We start from the raw sequence: 24,551 nt of genomic DNA, 5'->3' as shown, positions 1-24,551 counted from the left end.
TGATGCCTTTATTCTAGAGTTTTTGACCTTTCCTGTAGCATTTTGCTCTTACACTTTCTACGCTTTTATATTGCACTTTAGCCACCTAAATCAGTGCTTTTAAATGCCTTTTATCTGTTAGGTGGTAGAGCTGTAGAGACTTCTAAATGCCCAGATTCTTGCCAGGTAAGTCTTGGCTGTACCAAGGACATGCAGTGGTGACCAGAGATTTTCCTGGGAATGTTTAGGTTTGGGGCAGAACAATGCCGCACGGCCATACACACTGCGTGCAGAAGAGATGGCTACTAGAAACGTTACTTTGATAGATAAGAACAGGGAAATCGAAGAATAAGCATCCATGGTACACATAGTGGTTTAGTTAATTGCATCCAGGACCACAGTTAAGTGCCAGGGAGCTGTTCCATGCATTTCGTGGAGACTACTCAGCGCTGTTGCCCTTGGGGCATTCTTGACATACGGAGGAAAGAAATTCTCCTAGAGTTAGTTTACTATTTGAGAAAACAGCTGAAAAATGCTTTCTAGGAGCTATCTTTCAACTGACATGAGGACAATTTGAGGGATTTCTGCAGATCTCTGCTTGATGCCTTCTGCCACCCTGCCCTGGGACTGAAGTTTGAGGATATTAAGTCAGATTTCCTTCCCAATCCCTCTGGCTTTTCTTTCTCAACACTGAAAAGGTTTCAATTACTTTTGTGGAACAGCCTTTCATTCTTAGTTGCTCTGCTCAACGTCCAGGCTGCCCTGACAGAGAGCTCTGTCAGGGCGCTCAGATACGGCAGGGATGGAGCATGGGCAGCATATGACTCGGATGTTTCTACTCAGGAAGGAGATATGGAAGTGGCAAAGACAGCTCAATCGGCTGGGGAGCCAGAGCTCTGGGGCCAAGAGGGGGCTTCTAGAATCACTGACAGTCTCTTCTGCTGAATTTTCCTCATTGGCCTGGATGGAAAAGGAAAGACACGGAGACCGGTTGGTTGTGACTGACAGGAAGCTCAAGAAAGAGGCAACTCTGTATTTGACTTGTTGGCAAAGAGGCCCCCAGCTGGTTCCAGTCTATCTGGAGAATCCACCCGAGTGCACTGACACCACATTCCTTTTAGCCTTCCATTTTGCCAACTCACTCTCTATTCAGGGGTTACTGGGGACCCTGATAGATCCTGAGTCAAGTTTTCATTTTTCCTCCATTCTCCTGCCTCCTCTTTGCACCGAGCTCAGCCAGCACACAGAGTCCAACCACAAAGGGCCAGTCCCTGCCAGGTGCTGCTGACCCCTGGCTGCTTACTCTGGAGAGGGCTCTCCAAATGATCAGAATGGATGCTCCCAGTACGTCTCACGCCCGGCAGGTCAGCACGGCAGGCGATGACCTGGCTGGATCCCAGCAGCCAAGCTAACCATTAGCTTAGCCTCAAGACAACCTCAGAGGCCTCATCCACAGGAGCCCAGAGGAAGGTTAAATGCCATTTGTCCTAGTCTCCAAACCACCAGCTCTACTGGAGGACCCAGCCTGCTTTCGAGAAGTGAGCCAGGCCAGGAGCCAGAGACAATGCCCCATGATGGCACTGCAAATAAACATCTTTCCAAGCTCATTTTCTCCCGACATTATCGAAGTTGCCTCCTGTAACGAATGGTCTTTATCCAGTTCACAGCCTACACTAGCACCATTGTAAGTTCTGGGTCTCCCTTTTCCAAGGTGGTCACAATACAGAGAACAAGCCAAGCTATGGCTTCCAAGCCAAAGATGGCCCTAGTCTAATGGGTACCCATCATTCCAAATGCCAGGCAATACAGCTGTGCATCATTTCTTCGGCCTGTTGATCTGGTACAGAAGAAAGGAGAACCTGTTCATGTTTCCAACAGCAAGCAGCAAGGCTGGGGGTCTCCAGTTATGGAGAGTGTCTGAGGGGGAATCAGCCCTCCTATGCATGGGACATTGATTCGGATTAGCTGCCTCTCCCTCACACTAGGTCCTGCTGAGGGCCGACTCACCTGGGGCTTAACATTCACCGTCTCCATCGCGTTATCGTTTAGCCACTTCACATCAACTTCCACATCAAAGTGGCCGATGTTACATACAATGGAATCGTCCTTCATCTGCTCGAAGTGTCTGCAACGAGAAACCAGGCTCTGTCACGGAGCAGGGCATCGGAGGGTGATGTTCCACTCCACCCACGCTGGCTAGCAGTGCAGCGTCACGCAGGGAGAAAGGGGGAACGACAGGTGAATCCTGAGAAGATGGGTCCCCACAGGATGCCACTGGCCCAAGAGTAGAACCTTGAAAGAAGCTTGGGTGGGGGAGTCACCTCAACACCTTATCAACCACCCCTTGTCAATTTTACCTTATGATGTCAATATTCACAGGCACAAGAGCAACAAGAGGGCAGTAGGACTGCTCCGGATGGAGGGACTGCAAGCTGGGGCTTGAGGGGAGGGGCCACCAGGGTATTTGTCAGGCATGATAGGGGCGATGAGCTTGTTTCATTAGCTCACAAATGGAATCTCTCTCCTGAGAGCCATGGCAAGATCCTGTGACAGGCAGAAAGTTCCCCTGGGCCATCACTAGAGCAACACCTTCAAATGGCAAACCTTCAACAGAATCAATCATGTCTCTCCTAACGTTGGGGGCAAGAGTAGCAGCGAGAGTCAAACTTAAGCCTGAGGTTCTGGCCCAGCTTCCTCCCCCAGCTCTGCCTGTGTGCCTCAGTTTTGACTTGCACACCCCTCCTGTTATTCTGGTCCTGGATTCCCTCCCTCCCCCCAATCTCTGCCAGTGTCCCTCACCACCAACCCCCAGCACTCCCTGTTATTCCATTCCAGTGTTCCCTATGGCTCCACCAATGCCCCTCACCGCAGACCACACAGCCCTCCCCTCTTGCACCCCGAAAGAAAGCATGATTGGGATGTACAAAAATCTCTATTGGAGACCAAAATCCTGACCACCTGTGAACAAAATCCAGCCCCGCAGAGCTGAAAGCCAGTGCACGAACCCACACTGTGCTGCCAAGCAGAGTCATGTCAATATCTGAACACCAGTCAGTCTGCATTCAGCCAGGGGATGGACAGTACCTGCCCTGCACGATATCAGTGCATCCCGTGGTGGTGACAAAGATGTTCCCTTCTTTGCAAGCCTCTTCCATGGTCGTAACCTCATAACCTGAAGGTCAAAAGAAAATTGTCATTCTCTGTCCTGGCAAGAGCCTCCTTTCCCAGCCAACACCAGCAAATGAAGGGAAGAGGCCCAGTTCTGATACTAAACAGAAACTCCAGCACAAGACGCAGTCGTCCCCCACCTGTTAGTCTTTCATCCCGAGTGTCCGTGCGATGCCATTATTGACATAATGCCTCATTGGGCCACATTCTCAAAGGAAGATGCACTTGCAATATTTGCAGGCTCCACATTCGTGACAGCACAAAGCCCTGCGTGTGCATGGACTCATGTATGGAAGTGGGGTGACTGCACGTGTAACAGCCAGGGATCATGGAGTCTGATTTGCTTCCTTGTCACTCTCTCAAGCAGGGCTTCACAAAGGGCTTCACATTCCTTAAGCAGCCTAGAGCATAACGGAGGTGGATGCTTGGTATTCTCAAGTGGAGAGAGTCCCTTGAAGTCTTAACCCAGGATGGAAGTCTGAGCAGAAGGAGCCAGCTCAATACCTGTTCAGAAAGTGGGCTACAGCACCACGAAGCAGAGAGGGCCTACTCCAAATGTTTCAACTATGGTGCAACCTCAAATCCAGGTAGCTATTTGGAGAGGATAACATCAAGCATCCCAACAGGAGTATGTAGTTTAAGCCATTAATGACTCCTCTCCCTACAGTCAGAAGGGAACAGTCCACTATGGGCACCATCACACTGGAGGAGTTGCCTCTATCAAAGGACTAGGGCTATTCATCTTCCTAGTGATTAACATCACTTAGTACTCTACAACAGACTACAGAGCCCACCAATGTATACACCAAGTTCCGAATCCCCCACCCCGACAATCTGCAGCTGCTCACCTTCCATGGCTGCCTGCAACGCGTTGATTGGATCAATTTCCGTGATGATGACCCTGGCTCCAAAGTTTCTCAAGGCTTGAGCACAACCTTTGCCGACATCACCGTAGCCTGCCACGATGGCCACTTTCCCAGCAATCATGACATCCGTGGCACGTTTAATGCCATCAATAAGGGACTCTCGGCAACCGTAAAGGTTATCGAATTTACTCTGGGGAGGAAAGCAGCCGTTTCAGAAGAGCTGAAGCAAACGCTAGGAGACACGCATGCTTCCTATTTATAGAGAACCTAGATGAACTTATCAAATACCGTGAGGCTGACAGTCGGCTAAATGCCTTTAACCACATCAGTGCAAGATAGGTCTAACTGAACATGGGTTTGGCTGCATTCCTTTCACTGGCTTTTGAACCTGGCCCAGATGGCTATAGCAGACATCTGTTGTCAGAACCCTCCTCATCCAGGAGGCATTTCATGTGTGTATTCACCTGTTGGCTAGTTCTTGGGCTCCTGAAAACAGCCTCCCTGGGATTACTAAGTGACCAACAACAGAATAAAGCATGGGAGCCTGTCACATACAGGGGCATGGATAGCAGGAGTCGTGTCTCATACGTACCCAGCAGGGAGCTGCTGTTCGCTCAGATTCCATGTTAAACATTTGCTACAGAAACCTACGGACTGTTCCAAACATCACGGATGGATACTGAACAGGCAGCAGTAACAAGATCGTTAGCGTCAGGGGTGCTAGAACAATTTTTATAGTAGGGGTGCTGAGAGCCATTGAACCAAACTGTAAAGCCTATATTATAATGAAAAACACTTCAAGCCAGGGGGTGCTGCAGCACCCCCGTGTAGTTCCAGCACCTATGGCTAGCATGCGTGCAGATACTTCTAACTCTGCTATCTTTGCAGCAGTATCTTTAGGGAATGCGTGTGTGTGCGCTCTCTAGAAGTGACAAGCAGCCAACTGCCTGCATGCATAACTCCAGGATTCCAAGCCACCAGTCCCAAAGCTCGCAAGGTACATTCCAGTCACCGCTCCCCCACCATCTGCAATCAGCTGAAGTTCCATATAGTCACCTCAGTGGATACTCAGTCAAGGACAATCAGAGTAAAACTGTTCCAAGGTATCATGCATTCAAAGCAAGGAACCCTGGATTTCATTTCTCTCACTCTTGCCTTACAGTGACATAGGTATCTTGGCTGTAAGCAGCCCAACCCTGAATTCAAAACTCTGCTAAGAAACAGAAGCCAAACATAATGGCATTCCATGTTTTTATCCTCCTGAGCCGAGTGGGCATTTCTCGCTGAAATGTCTTTCCCTCTTTATGCACTTTACCTTTTTCTCCCCACCCTCTGGCTCTGTTTTGGCAGGGGAGATGTGAAACTTAATCTGGGCCCTAAAAAAATTATAGATCTCAGTTTGAGAAATTACAGGACGCCAGGAAAGACTCTGGCTGCCGAAGTTTTGCTTTGCTTTACAGGACATGAATAACGAGATCACAGACAAGAAGATAGAGCCAACGAGAACAAGGAAACTCCAGTCTCCAAGCCTGCCCTCAATAACACCAGCAGGGAACCAGAATGCAGTGGTAAGGTTGAATGGCAAGAACCACCCAAAGGGGCCAAGCTAGAGGTGTGTATTCAGTTGTAAAAGCTGCATCTCCTCAAAGAGGAGTACACACCTGAATACACACCTCTAGCTTGGCCCCTTTGTGTGTGCGCATCATGTGGGGGAATCACATACTGTGTACCAAATACTGCACTATTATTGTGCCTTGTCACCTTAGATCTCAACTTACCTTCAACATACGAACTATGATCTCACAATTTAATGTATAGGCATTATAAACCACAGGGAACAGACATGACTGTTAACAGGGCTGTTAGCAGAATAAAATCAAGAGATAAATCTAAAGCAGCACAGCATTTTAGGATGGAAACTATCTTGCAGCCTTAGATATGGCAGACACTGCCAGCTATTCACTATATCAGAGGAACATTGTGCTGAAAGGCAAATGCCAAGTCTCAGTTTTATTTTTGTCTGGAATAAGACTAAGTAAAAGTTAAGGACTGTCTGTAGCTTACTGTGGCAAGATCTTCCTGCTCAGAATGTTACAGTGAATAGCTGTGAACAAACGGCATGGAATTGAGCAATTCAGATGACATAGACTAACCCACTCTGGCAGAGTGTGGATCTTTGTCTCCCTCTAGTAGAGTCTCACACCCAGCTAGGGATGTAAATATTGTTTTAAAAAGTTAATCGGTTAAATGATTAAAATTATATCGTTTATCCGGTTAACCGCTGGGGCTGCAGTCGCTCCGGCCAGTCCTTTGTGGTCACCAGGCTGATGGAGGCTGTTCTTCAGTTGGGAGAGTGGAGAGAAAGTAGGCCAAGAAATAGTTAAGGGAAGAGGGACTTAATGCCCCATAAGACAGCAAGTTGAGGTCCCAGTTCAGCCACCTTAGATGGCAGCAATTCAGTCTGGACAGTGGGAGAAGAAACTCCCTAGGGAAACCAAATCTACGTGGCTAGTACAAAAACCTGTTTGTCAAACTCTCCTGAGCCCAATGAGAAGCTTCTCCCTTCCAAGGGCAGAGGCACAGATGGGGACCCAGCGACACATCCCAACGGGTAGAGCGGTGCTGACATGCAGTGTGGCACTGGGCAGCGCCATTTCTCATGGACAAGCTACAAGTCAAAGATTCTCTGCCCTGCAAACACCCACACTGGGACAAGTATCAGAGGGGTAGCCGTGTTCGTCTGAATCGGTAAAAAGCAACAGAGGGTCCTGTGGCACCTTTAAGACTAACAGAAGTATTGCAGCATAAGCTTTCATGGGTGAATGCCCACTTCATCAGACGCAAGAGTCACTTGCGTCTGATGAAGTGGGCATTCACCCACGAAAGCTTATTGCAGCTTATGCTGCAATACTTCTGTTAGTCTTAAAGGTACCACAGGACCCTCTGTTGCTTTCCACACTGGGACAGAAAATCAGTAAGGGCAAGATTTTCAAAGGTATTCAGGTGCCTAATGCACCTCACTTCTGATTTCAATGGGAGTTCAGCACCTAGGCGCTTTTGAAAACCCCACTAGACGCCTACCTGCATCTTTAGGTACTTAAATACCTTTGAAAAACTGGCCCCAAGTTCCCCGCCTCCCTCTAGAGTCACCGCCACAATTCAGCAAGAAGTGAAGCAACATGCACTCACCCCTCAACCCAACATCACTTCCAGGAATGGCAGGACAGCTCAACTCCCTTGCCCAACCCTGAGCTTGGGCAAGTGACTCTCCTTTGAGAGGTCCATGGCAGTAGGCAGGAGACAGACAGCAAGGTGGTCTAGTGGAGCTGGCACTGGACTGGGAGTAGGAAGACCTGGGTTTTAACCTCAGCTCCTCCACTGAGGTACAGTGACACCTTACACAAGTCTCTTGACTTCTACATCTCGGTTTTCCCTCCCACCCTTTATCTGTCCTGTCTGTTTAGATCAGTGGTTCTCAACCTGTTTGCCACTGTGGGCCACATATGCAGCTCTCTGTGTTATGTGGGCCACATCCACAATTTATATACACTATCTGTATGGGCCTAAGGATGTCACACAGGCCGCAGCTGTGTGCTGATTGGGCCACAAGCAGCCCACAGGCTGAGAACCACTGGTTTAGACTGTGAGCTCTTCAGGGCCAGGACGGTCTCTCACTGTGTGTTGGCACAGGGACTAGCATAATGGAGCCCTGAATTCCGCTGACAACTTTGCGTGCTGCTGTAATACAAATAAATATGGAGGAATGCAAATTCTTGGGACACAGGCAAGGCACTGGTGCTTTATTCTGCACCACAATTTTTTTGAAGTTGCAAAAAACACAGAAAAGTCCATTAAGATGCCACACTGCATTAACTCCGACATTTCCCAGGTCCCTTCCACAGCCTCAGCCCACCTACCCCATGTCAAGATTTATTAGCCACCAGGCCTGAGAACAACCAGCTCCAGTCTGCGAGTGATCTAGCATAGCACGCACCCAGATGCAGTGCAGAGCAGCAGAGTGCCGTGGCACTAGCAGATTGTATGTCAATGGAAGGGGGGGGGGGGGGGGGGAGCAGCAGAGCGCTTGCTGCGTTACCTTGGTGACAGAATCATTGACGTTGATGGCTGGCACTTTCAGGCTCCCATTGGCTTTCATCTTATACAGGTTGTGAACCCCGGTAGTTGTCTCCTCCGAGATGCCTTTAATTCCTGCAGGCGAGACCAGAAGAGCCATGTTGTAAACTGAAATGTCCAGATACTGTGGTGGGGCCCAGAGTGGCCTCTGGAAGAATTCTGCCAGTGGGGAGGAGGAAGAGACAAGAACCCCTCTCCTATGGGACTGTTTGGGTCTTTAAACTCCAGCTTTACATCCCTGTGTTTACCTGATCCTCTCCCAATGTAAACAGCTTCAGTACGGTCTTCAGGGGGCAGCAGCATTTTTAGCACATAAAGAAGTTACCAAGAAAATAGCTTGAGAAAGTCACAGCTCCCCAAATGCCCCCAAAATAACTTTGCAGATGCCAGCCAGGGATCTCAAGCAGCTGCAGAAGCATTAATGACTTTAGTCTCAACCCCCCTCTGAGGCATTATCCCCGGTTTACAGATATGGAAACGGAGGCACGCAACAATTACATGACTTACCCAAGGCGTCACAGGGAGTTTGTGGCAGAGCTAAGAGTAGAACCCAGTTCTCCAGCCTTCCAGTCCTGCACTTCAGCTACCAGACCTCCCAATTGCCAATATCATACATTTCATATAATTCATCCTACAGTATTTTATAAACCCTACATGCACAAACCCCTTTACCCACCACTGAAATGGAACCACCTCTGGGTTGGAACATGGCAGCTGTTTAACTTATCATAGTAACATTGCACCCTTTAAGACAGAAAGTGAAGAAGAGTACCATACCCAACTAAAACAGCAGGCAGGAGTTCTAGGGGAAAAGAAAATGATTTCACATATTGGACAGCCCTACCTTGTGAAAAAGGACTAACACATACATGAAGTATCAGGAGGAGCAAGTTAACTAGAAGCTGGTGGAAATTTTTCTATTGAAACTTTTTTCCAGCCAAAATGCAAGTTTACAAGAAAAGAAACCAACCACCTTGCATTTAGCTATTTAAAAAACATTTTGAAACCTTTTTGCAAAGTTTCATTTATGAAGTGTCATAAAAACAGTTTCACAAAAATATTTCAAGTGAAAACTTTTTTTTTGTTTCTTTAAAAGTTTCTTTGCAAAATAGTCTTTCCTTTTTTGGCCAGATCTACGTTAACCTGGCTGTAAGCATCCCAGGTGAGCTTCTAAGTACATGGAATAATGGATAGCCTGCACTAAGAAAGCTGCTCAAGACACCTCCCTCTTTAGAGTTGCCCCTGCCATCTCTCCAAACACAAATACCTCCATGTCTCTGGAGCCTTATCTTCCTGCAGGGGAGTTGGGGCAGATCAGTGGTGTAACAGAGACAGGCACTATGTACTGAAGGTACTTCTACACCATCACCATGGTATCTGAGCACCCCACAGGCTTTATGTATTTATCCTCACAACAGCCACGTGAGGTAGGAAAGTTCTTTGACCCCCAGTTGACAGTTTGGGAACTGAGCACCAAAGAGACTAAGGCTATGTATACACTACGCAGCTTTTAGCGACACAGCTGTGCCACTACAAGACGCAGTGTAGCCGCTGTCTGTAGGCAGGAGAGAGCTCTCCTGCCAACAAAAAACTTCGACCCGCAATGAGCAGCGTTAGCTCCTGCCAACAAAGTGCTAGTCACACCAGCACTTGTCGTCGGCAAAACTTTTGTCTTTTGGGGGTAGTGGTGGTTTTTTTTTTTTTCTTTTTAACACCTCAGAACAACAAGAGTTTTGTCTTTCACTTGCCAGTGTGGACAAAGCCTAAGTGACTTGGCCAAGGCCACACAAGAAGGCTGGGGCAGAAAAGGGAACTGAACCCAGGTCTTGGGAGTCCCAGACTAGCACCTGAATCACCCTTCCTTTTGGCCACCAAGTGGCCAATAATCTGATTCAGGACATGAGTGACGTTGTCAGCAGGCCCAGGTGATGAAAATGTACTATGGGTAGGTCTCCGTGACTGCCGCGACCTGCATGACAAACACGGATTCCGTGACTTTCCGCGACCTCCGTGATTTCTGCAGAGGCCAATGTGGCTGACCCCAGGGCTGCCCAAGCAGCTGGTTCCGGGTCAGATGCTCAGGTGGCCCTGAGGCCAGCCACGCCAGCCCCGCAGCCAGCCACTCCGGCCGCTGCTCGGGCGGCCCTGGGCAGCCAGCCCTTTGGACCGTCCGAGCAACGGTTCCCGGGCATGCAGTGCAGCCACTTCCCCAGGCAGCCCCAGCCCTGTCCCCCACCCCCAGCAGCGCCCCCTTAAGATTTAGTGAGGGGTATTTATATATAAAGTCATGGAGAGGTCACAGGTGCATGAATTTTTGTTTATTGCCCGTGATCTGTCCATGACTTATACTAAAAATACCCATGACTAAATCGTAGCCTTAACTATGGGACAATAAGGAACAGCTTTTATTGCTCCTTTAAGTTTTCCATATGGGAGGGGACCAAAAACTAGAGAACATTCACATGTAGCATTCACAGAAATGGCTTTAAAGAGCAGGATTCTTGAGGAAATGAAGCCCGGAGTCAGACTGAGTTATTTTGAAAGGCTGAAGGATGGGACCTGTTTTCCTAGCTGAAGTTCACTCTGGGAAAGAAATCTGGATTCACTTAACTCACTGGGATTAAATTTCAACACGTTGATCTCAAATTGCTCCCCAGGGCAGCAAACATGTTCGCCCGCCGTGGGACCGTGCTTAGGCATTAGTGGTAACAGGGTCACGCTGGCAAGTGCTGTCCAAAGAACATCTCCATTCTATAGGAAAATAACCTGGCCCCTCTTACGCAATTAATCAAACCAGTAGCTGGCTGGCAAGAGGGACAGCCTCACATGCACTCTGGTGTATATACAAAGCCATGAGAAGCGAGCCTGCAACACTCAGGCAGCTTTCTGATGAAGATCGTATGGTCTGAAGTTTTTGTTGTCTCCCCTCCCCCATTTAGAAATTCTTGTCCTACATGCATCCCCCCTCCAAGTAAGTGTCACAAGGTCCTTCTGGGGGTGGGGAGGGTAACAGCAAGCCCGCCCAGGCCTGGTGAGGAGAGGTCCTGGTAGGTAGTGGGAGCTGGAGAACGAGCCCACCCTGCACTCACTCCCAGACAACAGCTCCTGTGTCCTAGGGGCTGGGCTGGGCTCCCCATTCCAAGCATACAGGGGCGCAGCACTGCTCAGGTTCGGCCTGGCTACACCACCATCATGATGACGGAGGGGCAGCCAGTCCAAACCCAAGAAGCACCGTGACCCGGCGGGTCAGGGGTTTATTGTTTTATTTCAGGTTTTCTTAGCATGGGGATCTACCCAGCACCAGTCAGGTCCTTATGCCCCTCTGATACCCTCCTCACGGCCCAAAGTTTGAAAACTCTACTCAAGTGGACTGGCAGGGGCCTGGGAATCAGGAACACCCAGGTTATAACTTGTTTCGTCACCAATTCAGTGGTCATGCTCTAGACACCTAACCTCAGTTTTCGCCTGTGCAAAGAGGAAGACATGTCTCATAGTGGTGTTTTTAAGGATTGGTTCAAGGTCTTTGAAGGGATAAAGTGCTATGCAAGTGCTAAATATTCCAACACATCCTTAACACACGATTCAAATCAATGAATGGGTCACTACTCATGTTTCCTCAGTAGAAATAATTGAGTTCACATGTGCCAGAACCAGAGTGGCCTTTTCTTTCCCTACAGACTTTAGCTACCTCACTAAACATCAGATCCTTTGGAATTATACCCAAATTCACAAGACCAGTTTAAAGATCAACACCAGCAGGCCCTATGAGCCACAAAGCAGAACATTTCCAAATGCACCTAAGTCACTTAGGAGCTTAAGTTTCATTGAAAGTCAATGAGACTTGGGCTCTTAAGACACAGAGGCACTTTTGGAAGTTTTACCACAAGGCTCAGTTTTTAATTTGAAATTTCAAGCTAATTTCAAACCCGTGGGAGGTTTTTTTTTTTTTTATTATTGTGATGTTCTAAAACCCTGGGGAAAAGGAATTCTGTGAAGTGAGATTGACAAACCACTAGTGCCTGGGAAAAGAATAGTGACTTGGTTAGGTTTGGCACATTTATTCCATCTAAATGAATACATCGCCCAAGCAGAGCATGGAACTGTAGACAGTCAATATGACTGCTGCTGACCCATGAAAGAAACTGTGCTTTGACCATTGCTTATCCTGAGGCCCAGGGACCAGCCATGACAGATTTACAGAGCAGCACAGACACTTACCTTTGAAAAGACAGCCTCTTCAATCCCCTTGGATGGCAAGTGGAGCAAGGTCCTGGCAATCGGGAGCAGTGGCGTAAATGCAACACAAGGAGTGGGGTAAAGCTAATGAGCTGTCAGGCCGCCAGGATGGAGCGATGGGCTTTGCTCACGTTCAGCTCCCCACAGAAGCTGAGTGTGGGAGGTTCACTGGATTAGTGAGAGCACAGAGTATTCCGGGCAGAGATCACAATGCGAGGGGGCAAGTGGCGGGAGCAGCAGAAGTGCGGCACTCAGCCCTGGGAAAGATAGGCCAGGGACGCTTCTCTGGCTCCTGGAAGGCACAGCTTGGAGTGGCTCCAACAGCAGCTGCAGCCAGCCCGCCCGCCAGGCTCCTGGAAGATACTCTTCCCAGCTCCGCCCACAGGGAACTCCGTTCACAGTCTATCGTGGAAACGCTCACAATACGGTCTCAGATGTTCTCTGGGCTCCCCCTCGTGGGGGTCCAAATACATCCATGGGCTTTGCTGGGCTCCTCAGGCTAAGCCCTCTTGGGCTTTCAGGGCATGGCTCACCTGTGAAGGAGCTCAGATATCCCAATGGCATGGGCGGCAGGTGAATGCACTGTTGGGGGAGGCTAGCCCTCGGCCCCTCACTCTCTGCCCGAGGCCCTGCCACTTCTGTTCCCCCGCCGAAGCCTGGAGCACTCCACTCTCCCCTGCGGCCACTGGCCCCAACGGACAACGCAGCCGGAGCGCTCCCAGCCCCAGCGCTGGGCAGGTGGGTGGCACAGCCGGAGCGCCCCCGGCCCTAGTGTGGTCTTGCACGTCACGGCCCCCAGCCTGCCGGCCCCAGCCTCTCAGCCACAGAAGAGAGCAGCAGGCAGGAGGGGGCCTGGTGGAGCATGGGCGGGGCCACGCTAGGCTGTTTGGGGAAGCATGGCCTCCCCCTGCCTATGATCCGCTGCCCATGCCCCCGGGGCTCTGCTAGGATCCTTGAGCTTGGCTGTTTCTTCACTCAGGCTGAAAACAACAACAACTGTCCCCTCAAGTCCACTCCCTGGCAGTGCCACAATGAGCATTCGCTCTCAGTACATTGTGCAGATCCGCACAAGAGCATCTTCCTTTGCCACTCAGACATGCTTCAATGAAAGAGGGGCCAGTCACACAAGACCAGCTGAACCCGAGCCAGGCGGAGAGGGGAGGAGAGAGCAGGGATGTGTCAGGAAAAGGAGGTAAAGAAGAATCCTAGAGAATTCCCAACAGACTTGAGTTAAATGAGGCACCCTTCATGTAGAAGAACCTAGTGTTTATATGCAACATCTCCATGTGGTTCTCTTTAAGGGGGGATGAAGTCAATGATACATAGCTCAATTGCTGGCACTGTACTTTAGACCAGCAGCAATTGGTCTTCTCCTCGCCCCAACATCTGTGGAACACCTGTTACAAAAACTGTGAGGTCAGCTATTCCCTGGAGTATTCCCCCTCTTCAAAAGAAGGAAACCCAACAGCTTAATAGGCATGTACCTTATGAAGTGGAAAATTCTGCCAACAAATCAAATTTTTCACAGCCCTCGTTTCTGCCGCAAATGGAAGTGAAATTGCATAACATTAAAATGCCTTGCAGACTTCCCCCTCCCTGCAATCACGAGGAATTCATATCAATCAAGACAGGAGGCAGCCCTACCTGAACCTTAGTCTGAGCCACAGCTCAGCAGACAGCAATGGGAAGTGCAATGCTGCCCTCTAGGGATCCTGTGCAGAGGGACTTTTCTCTTTTTGCAGGGGGGAAGAGGGGGGGAGATGGGGGGGGTTGTGCCAAAAATACACAAATGTTTGTGCAAAAAAGTTCAAGACTTTGCCAAATGGCTTCAGGAACCCACTCGCACGTATGATGGAATAGAATCATAGAATCATAGAATCATAGAATATCAGAGTTGGAAGGGACCTCAAGAGGTCATCTAGTCCAACCCCCTGCTCAAAGCAGGACCAATTCCCAGCTAAATCATCCCAGCCAGGGCTTTGTCAAGCCGGGCCTTAAAAACCTCCAAGGAAGGAGACTCCACCACCTCCCTAGGTAACGCATTCCAGTGTTTCACCACCCTCCTAGTGAAATAGTTTTTCCTGATATCCAACCTGGACCTCCCCCACTGCAACTTGAGACCATTGCTCCTTGTTCTGTCATCTGCCACCACTGAGAACAGCCAAGCTCCATCCTCTTTGGAACCCCCCTTCAGGTAGTTGAAGGCTGCTATCAAATCCCCCCTCATTCTTCTCTTCTGGAGACTAAACAATCCCAGTTCCCTCAGCCTCTCCTCATAAGTCATGTGCTCCAGACCCCTAATCATTTTTGTTGCCCTCCGCTGGACTCTTTCCAATTTTTCCACATCCTTCTTGTAGTGTGGGGCCCAAAACTGGACACAGTATTCCAGATGAGGCCTCACCAATGTCGAATAAAGGGGAACGATCACGTTCCTCGATCTGCTGGCAATGCCCCTACTTATACAGCCCAAAATGCCGTTAGCCTTCTTGGCAACAAGAGCACACTGTTGACTCATATCCAGCTTCTCGTCCACTGTGACCCCTAGGTCCTTTTCAGCAGAACTGCTACCTAGCCATTCGGTCCCTAGTCTGTAGCAGTGCATGGGATTCTTCCGTCCTAAGTGCAGGACTCTGCACTTGTCCTTGTTGAACCTCATCAGGTTTTTTTCTGCCCAATCCTCTAATTTGTCTAGGTCCCTCTGTATCCGATCCCTACCCTCTAGTGTATCTACCACGCCTCCTAGTTTAGTGTCATCTGCAAACTTGCTGAGAGTGCAGTCCACACCATCCTCCAGATCATTAATAAAGATATTAAACAAAACCGGCCCCAGGACCGACCCTTGGGGCACTCCACTTGAAACCGGCTGCCAACTAGACATGGAGCCATTGATCACTACCCGTTGAGCCCGACGATCTAGCCAGCTTTCTATCCACCTTACAGTCCATTCATCCAGCCCATACTTCTTTAACTTGGTGGCAAGAATACTGTGGGAGACCGTATCAAAAGCTTTGCTAAAGTCAAGAAATAACACATCCACTGCTTTCCCCTCATCCACAGAGCCAGTTATCTCATCATAGAAGGCAATTAGGTTAGTCAGGCACGACTTCCCCTTCGTGAATCCATGCTGACTGTTCCTGATCACTTTCCTCTCCTCTAAATGTTTCATAATTGATTCCTTGAGGACCTGCTCCATAATTTTTCCAGGGACTGAGGTGAGGCTGACTGGCCTGTAGTTCCCCGGATCCTCCTTCTTCCCTTTTTTAAAGATGGGCACTACATTAGCCTTTTTCCAGTCATCTGGGACCTCCCCCGATCGCCATGAGTTTTCAAAAATAATGGCTAATGGCTCTGCAATCTCACCCGCCAACTCCTTTAGCACCCTCGGATGCAGCGCATCCGGCCCCATGGACTTGTGCACGTCCAGTTTTTCTAAATAGTCCCGAACCACTGCTTTCTCCACAGAGGGCTGGTCACCTTCTCCCCATGCTGTACTGCCCAGTGCAGCAATCTGGGAGCTGACCTTGTGCGTGAAGACAGAGGCAAAAAAATCATTGAGTACATTAGCTTTTTCCACATCGTCGGTCACTAGGTTGCCTCCCTCATTCAGTAAGGGGCCCACACTTTCCTTGATTTTCTTCTTGTTGCTAACATACCTGAAGAAACCTTTCTTGTTACTCTTAACATCTCTTGCTAACTGCAACTCCAAGTGTGATTTGGCCTTCCTGATTTCACTCCTGCACGCCTGAGCAATATTTTTATACTCCTCCCTGGTCATTTGTCCAATCTTCCACTTCTTATAAGCCTCTTTTTTGCATTTAAGATCAGCAAGGATTTCACTGTTTAGCCAAGCTGGTCGCCTGCCATATTTACTATTCTTTCTACACATCGGGATGGTTTGTTCCTGCAACCTCAATAAGGATTCTTTAAAATACAGCCAGCTCTCCTGGACCCCTTTGCCCTTCATGTTATTCTCCCAGGGGATCCTGCCCATCTGTTCCCTGAGGGAGTCAAAGTCTGCTTTTCTGAAGTCCAGGGTCCATATTCTGCTGCTCTCCTTTCTTCCTTGTGTCAGGATCCTGAACTCGACCATCTCATGGTCACTGCCTCCCAGGTTCCCATCCACTTTTGCTTCCCCTACTAGTTCTTCCCTGTTTGTGAGCAGCAAACAAGAGCTCTCACACCCAAGTGCTTCCAGGGATGCGACCTTGCATAAATGATGTTGGAGATGTTAATGCAATGACTCATCTGTCATGACTTCACGGGAAGATCATGGAAAGAAAACATGCAAATATGGGGAACTCCTGCTTAAACACACATTTGGTAAGCAAGAGTGACCAGGAAAGTTATGGAAGGCAGTGAGCAACAAAGAATTTATGATACAGGGATGGGTTTCCAATGCTTTCCTCAGGGAGAAAGGACCAAACTCGGAAGAGCCCAAACAAGTCTAAATCAAGGAAGAACCTAAAACAGTGTCCACTAAACATTGAGGGGAAGAGAAGAAAGTAAATGTATACCACTGTATGGCTCATTTATATCAGCAAGTTTCACCAGTTTAACTTCAGGTGTTATTTTCAACCCATTTAGTTGAACCGGAGCAAAGGGCTGCATGGACACTAGTTTTGGTTTAAACTAGACTTATTTTTAGTAAGTTTAAACAGATCAGGAATCGCGATAAGCGAAACCAAAATAAACCACTCTAACCAAAATCAGAGCATCCGCAACAATTTCACTAAACCAGTTTGGAAAATGATGCAAGTTAAACTGGTGTATGCAGAGGCCTTGGACTCTCCCAGGTTCAAATTCAGAGATGATGCACAAGTTAGACCCCCTGGCATCAAACCAGACCCAACTAAAGCTGAAGTGGAAGGAGTAACTCCCGCTCTTTCTATGGATTTCTGGCTGATGTACACCTCGTCTGAAAGAGGCCAGCTCGCTTCATATCTACACCAACGCCAGTTATGATGTCCTTACACCTTAATCCTAGCATTTCTGTTCCCACACTAGCAAGGCTATCAGAATCCTGGCTTCTTTCTGTGCTACCCTTATCCTTTCATGTTCTCAGAGAGCACTTGGATTTAATTGTGGTGTCAGGGAGTTGAAGCATCTGGTGCAGCCTGGAGAGAAAATGGATGGGGAGCCACCTAGTGGCTGAGCTTCTGTAGAAGCACTCTACATCAGTGTTTTTCAAAGTACGGGTTGCAACCCAGGACTGGGTCATGGAAAGTCAGGCACTGGGTCGCCTTGCTGATTCAAATTCTAACAATCGTTGCCATGCATCAGCTCTAAAGGGCTGTGCAGCAGGGACCTAGAAAGGAGAGAGATAGGGGGTGGGCGGGAACTGAGGAGGGAAGCAAGTTAGGGCTTGCAGGATTGCTGCGGGCTTCTCCCCCAGTCCCAGCACTTGCTGCTGCCGGGCAGGGAGAGGCCCCTCCCCCGGACCTAGCTGCTGCCAGCAGGGAGAGGGCTGGGGGAAGTCCTCTGGCCCCAGCCTTGGGGCAGCCTGCCTGCACCCCAGACTCCTCATCCCTGGTCCCACCCCACAGCCTGCACCACCAGCCAGAGCCCTCCCCCCCGCCTGCATCCCAACCCTCTGCCCCAGCCCTTAGCCCCCTCCTGCACCCTGAACCCCTCATCCCCAGCTCCACCCTAGAGCCCTCACTCCTGCACTCCACCCTCTGCCCTACCCTGGGCCACCTCCCACACTCCTTACCATAGGCTTACTACGGATAGTGTCTCATGTTAGTTATGTAAAGTGGTTTAATCTAGAATGTATTGCAATATTATGATTTTATGAAAACTCTAGTCAGAAGATAGAATTATGTTGGGTGACAGGCATCAACAATTTTCTTCAACTGGGTCATGAGGAAAAAAGTTTGAAAACCACTGCTCTACATAGCCGTACAGAAGGGCTAGAACTAAAGCTAGAGGATAACCTGTGCACAGCCCTAAATGCTGCAGCTCTGACCAGTTTCCTACAAAAAGCTGTTTGAGTTTGCTCTCCAAGTTCATCCCTCCTTGCGGGATGATTTAGACCCAGTGTATTAATTACTGCACATTTTAATCAACATGCCCATCACTGTGTTCTCTATATTAATGTGGCCTCTAGGTATGTATTCTCTTCATCTCTGCTAGTACATTCTGAGACCCAAAGAGCAGCTGCAGCAGACTTACAGATTATATCTTTTAGCAAGGCTGGTATTTCTAACATTCACAAGTTTCCCAGTCGACTTGCATCTGAAGAAGTGAGGTTCTGACCCACGAAAGCTTATGCTCCCAGTACTTCTGTTAGTCTCAAAGGTGCCACAGGACCCTCTGTTGCTTTTTCCAGTCATCTGTAACTTCCTACCCAATTCTTAATGTACCAAGTACCTCTGTTACACTACTCAGTAGGCTTCTTCTCCCAGCAAAGATTTGCCCCCCTCTCCAAATGGCATCATATTTACATCTGAACTAAACTACATGGAAGCCCTGCATTAAGGTTAAGACTTACTGCCCACCTCTCCAACGGTTAACTGAGCTCTTACACAAGTGACCGAACATAGAAGAGATAATAGGTTTCCCTCACAACATTGTCATAAAAATGACATTTGAACTCAAAAAACACCTTCCCGAGTGCTTAAGATTGGAAGGGCTTGAGTGTTTCCCCTTTTGTATATTTCTTCACCAGGACATACATCTCTCTCCTTTCAGAACTGCCACCCAGCCCTCCAGGGAGGCATCACAATGCCATCCTTCTTTGAATTGCTTCATGAAGTTTATTCCTTCTCATGTGTGTTCCATTACTGGACGGGTTTTATTCATTCCATTTTAAGGGTAGATTAAATTGTTTAGATTAACATTCAGTTAGTGGCTTGAAGGCCATGCTGACCTCTAACTGCACCACTGATGAGTGCAGGCAAATTACCTGCAGGGAGATTCTCTGGGAATGCCTATTTGTCTTTGGCAGCAAATGTTGCAGCACTAAGCCCGCTAAAACTTGTTATTGATGAGCTATAGAGTCTCCTCTCCAGCTGTTGGTGACCCCAGGCCATCAGGTCTGAACTGCGTGTTCTGTGCTGGGATTGCTTTTAATTAAAGCCAACAGAGGACAATCCTCTCTTGGAATTCCGTTTAAGAGTTCTGCCCAACCCCAGCCTACCCTTATGAGCAGCAGTCACTTGTTGATACACTTAATATCAGTGGCCATCACTTTGGATAATGGATGGCTGTTAAACACTCAAACCTTCCCCTTTCCCAGGGAGAAGGACAAGAGGTAGGCCCTAGCAGATAGCAGCACCAAAGGGGGCATGTCACATCACATCATTAGAATCATAGAATATCAGGGTTGGAAGGGACCTCAGGAGGTCATCTAGTCCAACCCCCTGCTCAAAGCAGGACCAATTCCCAACTAAATCATCCCAGCCAAGGCTTTGTCAAGCCTGACCTTAAAAACCTCTAAGGAAGGAGATTCCACCACCTCCCTAGGTAACCCATTCCAGTGCTTCACCACCCTCCAAGTGAAAAAGTTTTTCCTAATATCTTCTTCCGTCCTAAATGCAGGACTCAGCACTTGTCCTTGTTGAGCCTCATCAGGTTTCTTTTGGCCCAATCCTCTAATTTGCCTAGGTCCCTCTGTATCCTATCACTATCCTCCAGCGTATCTACCACTCCTCCCAGTTTAGTGTCAGCAGCAAACTTGCTAAGAGTGCAGTCCACGCCATCCTCCAGATCATTAATGAAGATATTGAACAAAACCGACCCCGGGACCGACCCCTGGGGCACTCCACTTGAAACCGGCTGCCAGCTAGACATGGAGCTGTTGATCACTACCCGTTGAGCCCGACAATCTAGTCAGCTTTCTATCCATCTTATATTCCATTTATCCATCCCATACCTCTAACTTGGTGGCAAGAATACTGTGGGAGACTGTATCAAAAGCTTTGCTAAAGTCAAGGAATAACACATCCACTGCTTTCGCCTCATCCACAGAGTCAGTTATCTCCTCATAGAAGGCAATTAAGTTAGTCAGGCATGACTTGCCCTTGGTGAATCCATGCTGACTGCTCCTGATCACTTTCCTCTCCTCTAAGTGCTTCAGAATTGATTCCTTGAGGACCTGCTCCATGATTTTCCCAGGGACTGAGGTGAGGCTGACTGGCCTGTAGTTCCCTGGATCCTCCTTCTTTCCTTTTTTAAAGATGGGCACTACATTAGCCTTTTTCCAGTCATCTGGGACCTCCCCTGATCACCATGAGTTTTCAAAGATAATGGCCAATGGCTCTGCAATCACATCCGCCAACTCCTTTAGCACCCTCGGATGCAGCGCATCCGGCCCCATGGACTTGTGCTCGTCCAGTTTTTCTAAATAGTCCTGAACCACTTCTTTCTCCACAGAGGGCTGGTCACCTTCTCCCCACACTGTGCTGCCCAGCGGGAGCTGACCTTGTTCGTGAAGACAGAGGCAAAAAAAAATCATTGAGTACGTTAGCTTTTTCCATATCCTCTGTTACTAGATTGCCTCCCTCATTCAGTAAGGGGCCCACACTTTCCTTGACTTTCTTCTTGTTGCTAACATACCTGAAGAAACCCTTCTTGTTACTCTTAACATCTCTGGCTAGCTGCAAGTCCAAGTGTGATTTGGCCTTCCTGATTTCACTCCTGCATGCCTGAGCAATATTTTTATACTTCTCCCTGGTCTTTTGTCCAATCTTCCACTTCTTGTAAGCTTCTTTTTTGCGTTTAAGGTCAGCAAGAATTTCACTGTTAAGCCAAGCTGGTCGCCTGCCATATTTACTCTTCTTTCTACACATTGGGATGTTTTTTTCCTGCAACCTCAATAAGGATTCTTTAAAATACAGCCAGCTCTCCTGGACTCATTTACCCCTCATGTTATTCTCCCAGGGGATCCTGTCCATCAGTTCCCTAAGGGAGTCAAAGTCTGCTTTTCTGAAGTCCAGGGTCCGTATTCTGCTGCTCTCCTTTCTTCCTTGTGTCAGGATCCTGAACTCGACCACCTCATGCTCACTGCCTCCCAGGTTCCCATCCACTTTTGCTTCCTCTACTAATTCTTCCCGGTTTGTGAGCAGCAGGTCTAGAAGAGCTCTGCCCCTAGTTGGTTCCTCCAGCACTTGCACCAGGAAATTGTCCCCTACACTTTCCAAAAACTTCCTGGATTATCTGTGCACCGCTGTATTGCTCTCCCAGCAGATATCAGAGTGATTAAAGTCTCCCATGAGAACCAGGGCCTGCGATCTAGTAACTTCTGCTAGTGCTTCCTCCCGGTATACCATTTCCCCACTTACCTCAGGAAAACTTACCTTCTCTTCCTCAAAAGCTGATCAGCCCTCACAATAACACACATGCACTATAGGACCCATCTGCAGGAGGCAGAAGTGCTTTGCTGATGAATGGGAGGGAACTATCCTCAAAAAAGCAAGAGCACCCTACAAAGAGATTGCACCAATGTTTCCTCCATAAGCCCAGGTGCCCTTTTGACTCTTTCATTTCTCCAAGTCACCAAGACTTATTTACACTTGGGCTTTTGTTCTCTGCCTGATTCATTCTCTTCCCCAGGTCAGAACTCCATTGTTTGCACTGAGACATGGAACTACCTCTGTAGTTCTTTTAGCCAACTCCTCCACATCTTTCTGTGGCTCCTCAGGTGAAGCAGTCATGACTGGCCTCCAACTCTCTCCTTTCATCCTTGGCGGCTGGCACAGATCTCCCCATTGAGGAAAGAAGGGGCTTACATAGCAGATCATAGGATCGGCCAGGCCAGACCATACTACTGGCCCATCTACTCCAATATGGCATCTCTCATGGCAGCCAGCACCAGATGATTCAGAAGAAGGTGCAAGAAATCCCATAGTAAAAGGACCTCCCCGTGGGGGAAGTTTCTTGCTAAACATCTTCAGTTTGCAAGCGGCTTAAGCTCTGAGGGCAGATGCATCAGAGCTACCTCGGCCTCAGCCCTGAGAAGACAAGTCTGGCAGGAGGACATAGGTCTACAATATGAGTCTTGCTCCTCAGAGTCCCTGCATGTGGAAATGATTTATCTGGAAGCAATGAATCACGTTAAGAATCCTGGCATTGCCCTTCATGTCAGATATGGCACGGAAGTACTGATGCATGACCTGTACAGGCAGTGCCTTGCTCTGTCTTGTGGTGACCGCAGAACAGCAGCACAAGCCCTTGTGATCACAAGCCTCTGTTTTCATGATGGGGACGTTTCATGCAGCTCCCTCTGAATGTCCTACAGCAGTAAAGAGGTTAAGTGCAGAGTTCTGTTCTGGGCAGTGAGTTCAAGGCACCTAACTCTGATTCAATGTACGCCTTCCAGGAAAGCTCTCCTACTGTTTAGTCCAATGCTCCCTGGAAGCACAATGGCCACAGACCAATCCCATTAGAGTTTCCACAGAGACCAATCTTTGGTTAGTGAGCACTGACCTGCTACCAGGAGCAGAGCTCGTGCAGCGGGTTACTGCAGAAGTCTCACCTCTGAGGACCATGATAAAGGGCAATGAGTTGAATGGTCTCGGTTTAGCCCCCAAGGAACACTTCTCCACAAACCAAAGGCATCAGAGCATTTGGCACAATGGGCAGGTTTCTAAGAGGCAGAGGATGGAACGGCAGGGGTGCTGCAGCTCAGGATGAGGTGCATTAGCAGAACTATCGGAGGGGCTCTCTGGATTGAGATAGCAGAGGGTGTTGCAGGTACAGAGTAGGTGTGTTTGCATAACTGCAGAGAAGACGCTGACATTCTACTCCCCTGGTGCAGTGCTGCCAGTCTGTCACTTCGATGAGCACTACATTCACTGGTCAGATAAGCCTCGTTCGGTGGTTGTGTCATTAGCTACCTCCCACATTAGCGCCACCCATGCTAATCTATCGTTTCTATGGTATTAACACGATGACCTGCTCTGTCGGTTTGACTCTTCGCTACATGATCCGGATCACTACGGAGTTCACCAGTCCTTTCGACTGCTGACATTACTAGGGTAAGAGCGTGTCCCCTGTACATTACATCTTGCAGAAAACTGATTTCAGCATCTTTCTCTGAAGAAAAGCTGCAGGTGGTCACGGCTTCATACAGTGACCCCAAACAGAGGCAGCAGAGACAATGTATTAAGGTGAAAAAAAAGAAAAAAAAAAAAAAAGCCCACAACTGCAGGCAGCAACTGCTAGATGAGTGGGGAGGAGGGAAGGGGGGCGAAAAACCAGAACAGCGAGTTATGCGATGGGAGGTACTCCCCACATTGGTTTGTAGAGGGCGGAATTCGGCCAGGTGGGCCCAGTCAGCCGATTAAGCAGCAATTGAGGGCAATATAAGCTGTGTGCAGGGAGATTATTAGGAGGTAGCTCACCTGTGAAGGAAGAGGAGGGGCCTGTATAAAGCCCAGGAGTTCAGAGCAGAAAGGAGCTGGAAAAGTCTGCAGTCACTCCCTGGGAGAAGAGAGGAGTGTCTGGAGGCTGTAGAGACAGTCACTCCCAAGAAGGAGGGAGCAGAGAGGCTGGCAAACCTGGGCAGGGAGTGCTACATGGTAAGGAAAGGTCTCAGGGAAAAGCAGTAAGGTCTAGAAGGGAACAGACCTTAACTCCCAACTAGAAGGTCCCTGAGCCAGAAACTGGAGTAGAGGGTGGGCCCAGGCTCCCCTGCCAGTCAATGAGGACACGGCACCATGGGGCAGAGAGTGGGAAGACTGCCTAGGACCGAGGAAGTGACAATGAAGCAGTGAACGGGAACACTGCTCAAGCTTGCTGAAGAATGACTGATACCCAGGAAGGGGAAAACGCATATAGTGACCTGGCTGGAGGGCCAAGTCACAAAGAGGCAGCAGCAGCTCATGGAGCGAGAGAGGGGCTGCAGCCAGACTGAGAAGGATGCAGAGATGATGTGCAACCATGGGAAGGGACGTCGACCTTGCAAAGCTAATCCCCGGAACTGCTAGAAGGGGGCGTCACCCTACCGCTGAGTTGAGCACCCTGTCACAAACTAGAGGTCAGCACCACTAAAAGCTCCTATGACAGGTACCCATGTCATTTCCCACTCCCGGTGATAGGGGCACAGGGAAGGGGGGACAATACAGAGCTGAGCTGAAAACAGAAATTTGTGTCAATAAGAGGCTAAAGTCCTGAATAACCTTTAAACAATTTAACAGGCTAGATCAGAGCCTATTGGCACATATCTGT

General features: G+C 48.8%; 1 protein-coding gene across 1 annotated transcript in view; it reads right to left on the bottom strand.

Moving 5' to 3' along the window:
- AHCY (adenosylhomocysteinase) overlaps window positions 1–24,551 on the bottom strand; it is a 59,158-nt gene that overhangs the window by 20,115 nt on the left and 14,492 nt on the right. Inside the window, exons 5-8 of the mRNA XM_034787315.1 lie at window positions 8,110–8,222; window positions 3,996–4,203; window positions 3,064–3,151; window positions 1,987–2,104 (exon numbers count right to left, since the gene is read on the bottom strand). Of these exons, the coding sequence (XP_034643206.1) occupies window positions 1,987–2,104; window positions 3,064–3,151; window positions 3,996–4,203; window positions 8,110–8,222 (527 nt within the window). The remainder of the gene's footprint in view (window positions 1–1,986; window positions 2,105–3,063; window positions 3,152–3,995; window positions 4,204–8,109; window positions 8,223–24,551) is intronic.

Source organism: Trachemys scripta, chromosome 12, assembly GCF_013100865.1.
Source record: "Trachemys scripta elegans isolate TJP31775 chromosome 12, CAS_Tse_1.0, whole genome shotgun sequence".
Classification (NCBI taxonomy): Eukaryota; Metazoa; Chordata; order Testudines; family Emydidae; genus Trachemys; species Trachemys scripta.
Note: the sequence above shows the minus strand (reverse complement) of the source record. Positions and strands in the feature narration are given on the sequence as shown.